The sequence below is a fragment of the Danio aesculapii genome, chromosome 13, assembly GCF_903798145.1.
Source record: "Danio aesculapii chromosome 13, fDanAes4.1, whole genome shotgun sequence".
Classification (NCBI taxonomy): domain Eukaryota; kingdom Metazoa; phylum Chordata; class Actinopteri; order Cypriniformes; family Danionidae; genus Danio; species Danio aesculapii.
In genome coordinates this window covers 45255847-45267497 of record NC_079447.1, presented here as the reverse complement: position 1 = coordinate 45267497, position 11651 = coordinate 45255847, and the positions used below count along the sequence as shown (strand labels likewise).

The 11651-nt window shown below is 36.6% G+C and overlaps 1 protein-coding gene across 1 annotated transcript; it reads right to left on the bottom strand.

Annotated features, from left to right (window-relative positions):
* Nucleotides 1-295: 295 nt before the first annotated feature.
* si:dkey-196h17.9 (uncharacterized) lies at nt 296-10713 on the bottom strand. The gene is made up of 10 exons (XM_056471113.1): nt 10279-10713; nt 10102-10195; nt 8268-8372; nt 8081-8181; nt 5769-5870; nt 5529-5661; nt 3162-3278; nt 2903-3055; nt 1847-1968; nt 296-1775 (listed from the first exon to the last, which is right to left on the bottom strand). Exons 1-10 carry the CDS (start codon nt 10695-10697, stop codon nt 1625-1627), a joined length of 1497 nt encoding a protein of 498 aa, XP_056327088.1. The 5' UTR covers nt 10698-10713; the 3' UTR covers nt 296-1624.
* Nucleotides 10714-11651: the final 938 nt, after the last annotated feature.

Genomic DNA, 11651 nt, shown 5'->3' with positions numbered 1-11651 from the left:
CACCATTTTAAGGACAAAATTATTAGCCCCTTCAAGCTAATTTTTTTTCAATAGTCTACAAAACAAACCATTGTTATACAATAACTTGCGTAATTACCCTATTACTAATTACCATATTAACGTAATTACTTTAAGCTGTATAGAAGTGTCTTGAAAAATATCTAGTAAAATATTATTTACTGTCATTATGGCAAAGATAAAATAAATCAGTTATTAGAAATGAGTTATTAAAACTATTATGTTTAGAAATGTGTTGAAATAGTATGCTCTCCGTAAACAGAAATTGGGCGAAAAAATTAACATGGGGGCTAATAATTCAAGAGGGCTAATAATTCTGACTTCAACTGTAGCTCTTTTATAAATTTTCTATGTTGTAAAATCTGTCTATGACCCTTAGGATTTTAACGTTATTACCTCTTTTAAAAAACAGAGGCCCCCATGAATAATGGAACGTTCCTTCCGTACTGCACCTGCGTGAGGTGTGAGCGGTTCAAAGACACTGCCGGTTTGCCAGTGATCATCAGAGTAGAGCTGAGATAGAGGCAGGTAAAGTGTGCAAATTTTGGGGGGAAAAAATTTGAAATTTTTACCTCCGCGATCCTGCTTTCTGGCTGAAACAGCTGTCAGATAACAAGCACTGGCTGATCTAATCTACAGGGTAAAAAATATCTATAGAGAAAAAGAATGTTCTGAGTTTCAACGCTAGGGCCCCATAACTGGTATTGCTTAGGGCCCCCAAATCTCTAAGCCCGCCCAATTTAGTAGCCACTAAATCAAAAAGTTACGAACTGCGTTGTGTTGGTCCAATCTGAAATGCATCAGAAAATGTAACAAATTTGACACTTGAGTCTGCTAAAAGCTTAGCATGTCTGCTTTTAAATGTTAAATGTTATTAACTCAAATGTAAAACAAATACTCTCAGTTGCTTAAATCTGCATGAAAGCAAGGAGAGCCACGGTTTTCTGTTTAACGGATTCAGTCTGGAGACTGCACCTGACTTTAAAGACTGCCACTCGATGAGCATACAAGGAATAAAATAAAGCTGAAAAATAGCATGAAACAATCCATTAAAAAATGTGGTTTAGAAAAAAAACATTTTGATAATTGGAGACAAAAAGTTTACATGACAATAAAAAAAATAAAAAATTCCATGACTCAGATAAAAAAATTGTTTGAAAAAATCCATTACTTTCAATTTTTGGAATAGAGCTTTGAGAATTCCACGATATTTTGATATAAATAGTCATTCCCAACAGAGCCTGGTTTATCTCAAGGTTTTTTCCCTTCACTTTCGTCAATTGGTGAAGTTTGGTTCCTCGCCAGGGTCGCCACTGGCTTGCTTGGTTTGGGACTAGTGGAGCTGCGCATCGATAGATTTGCTCTTCAGTGTTTCAACTTTCAGCAGTGAAAATTGAACCACACTGAACTGAACTAAACTGAACTTCAACTCTGAAAACTGGATGACACAGTTTCAATTTACTAGAACTTCTGTTAAGCTGCTTTGACACAATCTACATTGTAAAAGCGCTATAGAAATAAAGATATTCCATAACGTCCATAAGCATCGGGAACCCTGTACACTTGTAAACAGTTTGATCATTCTGATTGATGGTGTTTTTTGCTGTTAAATACAACAGCACAGGCCCTTCAAAGGATGACAGGCGACACGTCTGGAATTTGCATCCAGGTCGAGATCCCGAACTTTCAGCACTTTCCTCACCTGCCACTTTGATAAAGCCCCCTTCCAGCGCAGCAGACCAGGAACAAACTGCTGACTGCAAAACATTCAGAATCACTCATACTTTCACAAACATTAACAGAATGACTACATCATGACTCAGTTTACCTGTCATCAGGGAAGTCTTTAAACAAACTCCCACAGTCGAGCTTCAGTGCTTCTAAATCATCACAACACAAAATGTCACTCATTCTCTGAAGGAGCTGGTTGTTCTGGTCATTACCGCCATTCTGTAGTAAATAGATACACTTTGAGTTTACTGGCTGGAATGACAATTATTAATCACATTTATTAGTCACATTTTTATAGCCACAAAAATAATTGGGAGGCAAAGTCATAACAGTTGAAAACAAAACTGAAAACAATGTCAATGTAATTGTGCATTTTAAACAATACAAGCTATAACATAACTAAGTAATCTACTGCAATGTTAATATAATAATGTCCTTACAGCCATTTTGTGGGCGTATTATGTTTGTTATGTGGATGAATCAGTCAGCATGCCTATAGGCGAATTGGACCTAATAAAGTGGCCGGTGAGTGTATATATACAATATCTTTATAACTCTGTGTGTATAGTTAAATTTATAGCAAAATTACAAGAAAAAAACATGGTAATTTTCAGAACAGTTAACTGACATATTAATTGGGGGCCCAAAACAGTTCTTCTGTTTGAAATCTTCTTTTGAGACATTCAGTTTTAAAGGCACACTTCACCTTTTCTGAAAAAGGCTAATTTTACAAGTCTTCTAAAATTAAACAGTTGACTTTTATGATTTTTTTTTTCAGCCATACAGCAGCAGGGTTTCTTGATTCAAGCCAAAATAAGGGTATAGTCTCTAGTAATATTAGAAAATTTCAATTTTTCTTTTTCCCTTAATTTTTTTACACAATGTCACTACAGAAGACTCAAGCTTTAAATAGGAAAATTATCAAAACTCTTTTTACATTTTTGTAACAAAATGCTAATGGTCAAATCTGATTCAATTCATTATGCTAAGCTAAGCTAAAAGTGACCCCTCCAGAACAAGAGATAGGCTGAATGGATTAAAAATGATTCAAGTCAACTTGAATCAAACTCTAGGAGACTGGTAAAATAAGCCTTTTTCAAAAACAGTGGATTGTTCCTATAATTTAACTAAACACCACAACGTATTTTTTTACCAGTTGAGTGAATGTTGTGTGAAAATGGGCAGCGTCTTCTTTTATCCTTTCTCCAACATCTCCCCATCTCTTCTCTAGATGTTTCCTCTTGCTCCTCATCAGGCAATCAAGATACACACGTGAAACACAGTCATAGACTACATTCACAAAGATCTATCAGAAAAAAAGCAGAACAGAGAGGCAGAGGATATGTGTGAAAAATTGATGTAAAGATGATTTCTGTTTTGGAGGAAACAACAGAAGACTTGACAGAACTGACCTCCTGAATCTCCTTTCCCACATCAGTCTGAGGCAGAGACGCACAATGATTTCTGATTTCTTCTGTCAAGATATAAATGTGCTTATCCCCATGTTTGAAATACCGTCTTAAAGTGGCCTGAAAATATACATGTATAATAAAAACAATTGTTTTCAGTAATATATATATATATATATATATATATATATATATATATATATATATATATATATATATATATATATATATATATACACAGTATAAGAATATATGTACAGTGCATCCGGAAAGTGTTCATAGCTCTCCACTTTTTCCACATTTTTTATGTTACAGCCTTATTCCAAAATGGATTAAATTCATTTATTTCCTCAAAATTCTACACACAATACCCAATAATGACAATGCGAAAAAAATTCTTTGAAATTGTTGTAAATTTATAAAAATAAAAACTGAAAAATCACATGTACATCAGTATTCACAGCCTTTGCCATGAAACTCTAAATTGTGCTCAGGTCATTCTGTTTCCACTGATTATTCTGGAGATGTTTCAGCAGCTTAATTGGAGTTCACCTGTGATAAATTCAGTTGATTGGACATGATTTGAAAAGGCATACACCTGTCTATATAAGGTACCAGGATTGACAGTGCATGTCAAAGCACAAACCAAGCATGAAGACAAAGGAGTTGTCCGTAGACCTCAGAGACAGGATTATCTCGAGGCACAAGGCTGAGGAAGGTTACAAAAAAATTTCTGCTGCTCTGAAAGTTCCAATGAGCACAGTGGCCTCCATCATCCATAAATGGAAGATGTTTAGAACCACCAGGACTCTTCCTAGAGCTGGCCAGCCATCTAAGCTGAGTGATCGGGGGAGAAGTGCCTTAGTCAGGGAGGTGATCAATAACCCGATGTTGTTTTGTGGAGAGAGGAGAACCTTACCGAAGAACAACCATCTGAGCAGCAATCCACCAATCAGACCTGTATGGTAGAGTGGCCAGACAGAAGCCACTCCCGCCTGGAATTTGCCAAAAGGCATCTGAAGGACTCTCAGACCATAAAAAACTAAATTCTCTGGTCTGATGAGACTAAAAGTGAAGCATGGTGGTGGCAGCATCATGCTGTGGGGATGTTTTTCAGCAGCAGGAATTGGAAGACAAAGCAAGATAGAGGGAAAGATGAATGCAGCAATGTAAAGAGACTTCTTGAATGAAAACCTGCTTTAGAGTGCTCTTGACCTCAGACTGGGGCAACGGTTCATCTTCCAGCAGAACAAGCACACCGCCAAAATATCAACGAAGTGGCTTCACAACAACTCGGTGAATGTCCTTGAGTGGCCCAGCCAGAGCCCAGACCTAAATCCTATTGAACATCTCTAGAGAGATCTAAAAATGGCTGTACACTGTCGCTTACCATCCAACCTGGTAGAACTTGAGAGGTACTGCAAAGAGGAATGGGTAAAAATTCCCAAAGACAGGTGTGCCAAGCTTGTGGCATCATCTTCAAAAAGACTTGAGGCTGTAATTGCTGCCAAAGGTGCATCAACAAAGTATCAAGCAAAAGCTGTGAATACTTATGTACATGTGATTTTTCAGGTTTTTTATTTTTAATAAATTTGCAACAATTTTAAAAACTTTTTTCACATTGTCATTATGGGGTATTGTGTGGAGAATTTTGAGGAAATAAATTAATTTAATCCATTTTGAAATAAGGCTGTAACATAAAAAAATGTGGAAAAAGTGAAGCGCTGTGAATACTTTCTGGATGCACTAAATATCCTATTAAAAATAAATGTATTTCCAATCTGATATGTAATGGGGTGAAAAAGAAGGTTCAGCAGATGGTGCATTCGAACTGTGTTGATGATCAACCACATGTCAAAACATGTTGCTCTGCGCTTTATGAGCTACATCACCCACGCTGTTGTTAGCTGCACTCTTATGTTGTCTATGTCAACCAGACACTGATAGTTTGAAATAGCTTATTTCAATGAGGTGCACTACATACACTCAGCCTAAACAGACACTCCGAAATTGGCATATGGAAAAAATTAAATCTGAATTACTGAAGGCAAAATAGGGGCAACAAACAACATAATTATTATGCTAGGCTAGTGTAAATTCATACATGTTTTCTTTTAAATCAAGTTTGAAACGCAAACTTGTTATATGAACTGTTAATTGATAGTTCATATTAAATACTGCAGTGTAAAGTGAAGTGTAACTTCTTCATATTAAAAAAACAAACAAACAAAAAACCTAATAGGTATGTACAGTAAAAGGTCATTAACCTCATGAACAAACAGTCACATCAACAAGCATTGAACCAGAACTAATCTGGGAAATCCCCAAACTTTCTATGCTTAAACTAATGAAAACAATATGATGAAACACCTGTGCGAACTCTTTCATCATCTTTTGCACAAAAGACAACACCTGATCCTCCATCTTCTGTAGCATGCAGATGATGCTTAAGAGGTCCTCCCTCCTATTTGTATCCTGATTATAGAACTGGGGAGCCAAAAATCTACAGCAAAATAAATACATGTGCTGGTGTTATGACAGAATTACAGTTGTGTGGCTAGTTAATTGTACAGTAAACATGTTTATTGTCATTTATGACATTAAACTGACCTGAGTTGCCTACAGGTGCTGATGACCCGAAGCAGATGTACAGAGTGCTTTGTGCTGAGGGGTTGCAGTTTTTCAATGTGTTTTTTCTCTGAATGCACATACCTAGGAAGATAAACATTGGTTTTGAAGTGAAAGTTCATATTACAGGGTTTCTGCAGGTTTCACCAAGTCAAGTTTAAGGCTTTTAAAGGCCTTTTTAAGACCATCAAGAATGAAATGTCAGACTTATATAGGGCTACATGCTAAAAAAATACTTGCTCCATCAAGAAACTAATTCTAATTAGTAATTTTTTGGTCACATATTTTAAATAATGTGTCAAATCAAGCAGACCCACACATGCAAATTGTTTTCAACTTAAAAGCTTTTTGTATTTATCTTTATAGCAATTTTTTGTAAATAAGTATAATGTTGTGTATATGTATTTATTTGGCTTTTATTTTATATCGAGCCACCCTTGGAAAGGTGTTGAGAATTATCAAGTCTGCTAAATCACTTGAAGAAATGCATTTGGTTTGTCCAGTGTCATTGTAATGTTTACGTCAAATAAGCAATAAATAAAATAATATTAGTTATAAACAGAGTTTTGCTGAAAGTTTTATTGAGATGTATTGTTGGTGATTGGATCTTTGTTGGATCGATTGGGTAGCTTTACATAAACAAAGGAAAATTAAGACCTGTTTACAATGATTTAAGACCTACGAGACAATATTTCAACAAGACAATAAGACTTTTAAAGATTCAAGATACCCTGGAGTACTTTTTTTTTAATTATAACAGATTTGTCTGTGTTGAGGATCAGTTAAGACAAAGTTAGCAGCTGTCTGCTTTAAATGTGGGGAAAACTGGATAATTTTGAGCTTTTATCAGCTGATTTCATCTTACGGGTTTAAAATAATTTTTGGGGCGGGATCAAAACTGGTGACGTATATGACCCTATACTGCTAGTGAAGTGATGACGCGTCAGTTTCTCATTATCATTCATAGCAGAGTTTTCTTATCTTATGAGAAGAACCTGATTCTTAATTATTCATGAGAGCATGTCCAATTCAAGGCAGACCTGCCAAGCTGTGACCCAATGTCTGGGTGAGGCCACGTTCGCGCACGGCTCGCAGTATTTAGCTGTTTATAAAGGGTTGTATGTGTTTGTTTCCATGATTCATGAGGTTTGTTGAATGTTTGTCCCCACGATGCTGTCAGGGCAGATACAGCAAAGCTGTTGGTTTGCAGCAAGCATTTTTGTCGGAAGAGCTGTATGAGAAATGGAGAATGGCAGACTTTGTCTTTTATCAGTTGAGTTCATTACCATACAGACACATCACCTATCCGTGTTGCTGTGTTCGCCATATGTTAAAATCCTCCAGATTACCGGCAGGGTTAATGGTTGGAATTGACAGGGAAAGAGATCTGCTGCACTGCTATCCACTGTGTCTACATTCAGACCCGGGGATTGAGGAGGAGAGAAGTCCTCCTCATTTATAGTGTTTATATAAACACAATTATCTTTATAATGATATAACAAATTGTGGTTATGTGTATATGAAATTATGAATAACAAATGTAGCAGGGCATTAACTTACAGTTTATTTTCTTTGCATTTTAAAGCTGTAAACTATAAAATCATGGGTCTCCTCACGCTTTGTGTCTCATTTTGTGAGCCAACTGACAACAGTTGTTCTTCGCTCCCCTCTTTCTCCCTTGCTCTGCTGGTCATGTCCACCCCTCCCTCTGCTCTCAGCGCTCCACGCCCATCTCGAAAAAAATTCTGAGGTAGACTAGAACCAAAAGACAGGGGTTTAAAACCCCTTTAAGACCCTGCGGACACGCTGAAATTATTTTAGAATATACAGTTACAAAATTATTAGCCCTTTTGTGGATGTTTTTTCTTTTTTAAATATTTCCCAAATGAGGTTTAACAGAACAAGGACATTTTCACAGTTTTTTATTTAGGCTAAAATATAAGCAGTTTTCATTTTAATATATATATTAGTCAATATGATTAGCCTCCTTAAGCATTTTTTTCGATTGTCTACAAAACAAACCAATAATTTACCTAATTAGCCTAACTTGCCTTTAAATATCATTTTATTGACTTTATTGAAAATTATCAGGTAAATAATTATGCACTGTCATCATGACAAAGAAGAAAGTAATCTGTTATTAGAAATGTTTAGAAATATTTTGAAAAAATCTTTTAATTAAACAGAAATTGGAAGAAAAATACAAAGGGGGGCTAATAATTCAGACTTCAACTGTAAGTAAAAAAGAGCACAACATTTGATAATATGAGGACGAGCATATTTTAGACACTTACATCCCAACAAAATGATGAAGCTCTTGAAGACAGATGTTTTGTGCCATACACATCAGTGTGTCACTAAATTCTTTAGCATTTTTAATAACGGCATTGAGACACTGTAAAGGACAATATTTATCAAAAATTAAAATTCATATTTTCAATAACTGAGGAAAATGTAAGAATTGTACATTGTTTCCTTTACCTGACTGACATCTAAGTGCACCCTGATAAAAGTCTCTTCATCCACTTGATTCCTATTATGCTGATCATAATCCAGGATATTCTGCAGACACCTAGAGATTTCATTCTGTGGCAATTAAAATGAGACAGAGACACATGTATTATGTCCTTCCTAGATATTTAGCTGGAGTAGCTTGGGTCCTATTTGATAGCAAAATACACTGTAAAATATCTGCTAATTAACATGTGCTAATTAACATGTGCTAACATGTGCTAATTAACATTAACTTGTGCTCATGTGTTTTTTACACTCCCATTTTGGGCAAATAGGTTTATTTTACAAATTTCCTACGGTTAAACAGTTGTTTAACCATTTTTTAATTCATTCAGCTGATCTCTGGGTAAGGTAGAAAACGTTTAGCTTAGCTTAGCATAAATCCATGAATTGGATTAGACTGTTAGCATCTCACAAATAATAGAGTGTTAATTTCATTATTTAAATTTTGACTCCTCTGTACAGGGGCTAGACAATGACACTGAAACACTGTGGGCCAATGTAGTGTTGAATGATTCATGGCTAAATAAGAGCAACCTGGTGGTCAATCTTCATTGATCGCACATTCCACCAGTAAGAGAGTGTGCAGGTTTAATTAGCAGAGTAATAGCACAGGTTTTCTTGAAATATTAAAAATGAACACAACATTATGGGTGAGTTCAAAAGAGGACAAACTGTTCGGGTGCATCTGTGACCAAGACAGCAAGTCTTTGTGATGCATCAAGAGCCACAGACTCCAGGGTAATGTCAACATACCAGCAGCAAGGACAAACCACATCCAACAGGAGTAACTATGGATGCAAGAGGAGCTGTCTGAAAGGGATGTCCGGGTGCTTACCCAGATTGTATTTAAAAAAATAAATAAAAACAACACAACACAGCTGCTCAACTCAAAGCAGAATTAAATGTACACAGCCAATACACACAGCTAAACTGGAGTGGTTTTTATCAACATGAAAGTTAAGTCTAAAATCTCACTGGCCTGCACATTCACCTGATTTAAATATTATTAAGTCACTTTGGGGTGTTTTGGACGAGCGAGTCAGGAAACATCTTCCTCCACTAACATCATGTACACTACTATTCTGCAAGAAAATGGCTCAAAATCCCTTTGACCACTGTGCAGGACTTGTATCTGTCATTCCCAAGACGAACTGATGCTGTACTGGCCGCAAAAGGAGGCCCTACACCATACTAATGAACTATTGTGTTCTAAAAACAGGAATTTCAGTTTCATCGTCCAACCCCTGTATTTACATCTTGTAGAAAATGACAAGTTACTATTTTCTAGGTAAGTATGGCTTGGCACTATACTCTCATTCCAGCATAAAAGAACTTTGCTGCTGAGTAATCATATTACACAGTGATTTTACTTATGCTAAGTTTTTAATTAATAGGACCAGAAAGTAGCAACTTTTTTTAATTATCAAAAAAAAAAATTTTTGATGCTAACGGTCTAATGCGAATCAATGATTTATGCTAAGCTACGCTAAAATTGCCCGCCAGACCCGGAGATTGCCTGAATGGATTTTAAAAAATGCTAAAACTAAACTTTTTAACTCTAGGTGACTTGTAAAATGAGCCTATTTCCAAAAAAAAAAGTGAACTGTTCCTTTTAATTTTTCTGCAAAATATTTTTTTGAGTATGAAATCATATATATTGTCTAGGCTGGCCACATAAATTACAGTACCAAAAAAAAAAAAACATGCATAAAGATTCCAGTAGCCTACACATTTTCTGTTATTTCACACATTTCTTTTTTTAAGGGAGGACATTGGAAAAAAATTTGAAGCAAACAACCTGTAGTTCGGGCAGGAGTTTCACTTTTGCTCTCTCAAACCATCCCGTCAACAGCAGAGGGTCACAAACTCTGAAGTCAACCGTAGAGTCTGAACTGAAACATAGACGAGCATATATTTCCGTCATGCTTTGTGGTAATTAAAAGCACAAAGGTGGGTTAAATGACAAGCTTAATACCTGAAGAAAACATCCTTTCCCCACCGAAGAAGCCAGAACGTCTCTTCCCCTGAAAGATTTCGGTTTAAGAGGAGGTCTAACTTGGTTAATAGTAGACAGAAGTAACTGTTTATCAGATGATCCAGCAGTACAGTGTCCTTCAGAGAGGGTGTTAAGCGAAGCACATCATTGTAAATCTGGCTCTCTGCGCTCTTCAGAAATTCCCGCAACTGCTTGAATTGAGATCCTTTGGTTCCCTCTTCTGGCAGCACTGGAAATCTCCTTTCCACAAATTTATCGATTACCTCAAAGTGGGTTTTTTGAGGGAAGCCGTCCACCACCTCATTGTCAATGCTCTCGGGGTTTGACGTCTCACTCAGAATATTTTTGAGGCTATTGAGCGAATCAGCAGTTATTAGATCAGGAAACCCACCAGACATGTTTTCAAATACCTGTCCTCCTGTTACATGGTAAAATAAAATAAATTGAAAGACAAAATACAGAGATGTCAAATTCCAAGAAATGTCAATTTCACATTCATTTCAGTTGTGTAGGTTCTGAAAATTTGTAGTGTAAGCTAACCAAATGTCTTCCTATTACGTTAATACATTAGGTAGCACAATCGCCTCACAGCAAGAAGGTCGCTGGTTCGAGCCCCGGCTGGGTCAGTTGGCGTTTCTGTGTGTAGTTGGCTTGTTCTCTCCGTGTTGGCTCCGGTTTCTCCCACAATCCAAAAACATGCGGTACAGGTGAATTGGGTAAGCTAAATTGTCCGTAGTGTATGAGTGTAAAAGATGTAAGATGTGTATGGAGGTTTCCCAGTGATTGGTTGCAGCTGAAAGGATTTCCGCTGTGTAAAATATGCTGGATAATTTGGCGATTCATTCCGCTGTGGCGACCCCAGATAATAAAGGAACTAGGCCGAAAAAAGAAAATGAATGAATTAATGTATTAAACTTTTCATTAAGTTGATACTTTTTTAGCCTATATTCACAAACATTTATTCATTCATTTTCCTTCGTCCCTATTCATCAGGGGTCGCCACAGCAGAATGAACCGCTAACTTATCCAGCATATGTTTGACAAGTTCAGCGGATTTCCTTCCAGTCGCAACCCAGTACTGGGAAACACCCATACACACACATTCACACACATACACTACGGTCAATTTAGTTTATTTAATTGGGGGAAACCAGAGCACCCTGACAAAACCGACGCCAACACAGAGAGAACAGGGAGGCCCAGCTGGGACTCGAACCAGCAACTTTCTTGCTCTGAGGCGACAGTGCTAACCACTGAGCCACTGTGTCACCCCAAACTAAACATTATTTCACTAATTAGATCATTATTGATTTATGAATATAATTTAGCTTTCTGAGGATTTGCATCACATA

Excerpts from the sequence above, each read along its gene's own strand:
- si:dkey-196h17.9 (XM_056471113.1), bottom strand. The coding sequence starts at position 10,697 with ATGTCTGGTGGGTTTCCTGATCTAATAACTGCTGATTCGCTCAATAGC. Across the intron at positions 1,969-2,902 it reads ACACAACATTCACTCAACTG|AATGGCGGTAATGACCAGAA; the intron begins GTAAAAAAATAC and ends TATTTACTACAG. Across the intron at positions 1,776-1,846 it reads AAAGACTTCCCTGATGACAG|TCAGCAGTTTGTTCCTGGTC; the intron begins GTAAACTGAGTC and ends AATGTTTTGCAG.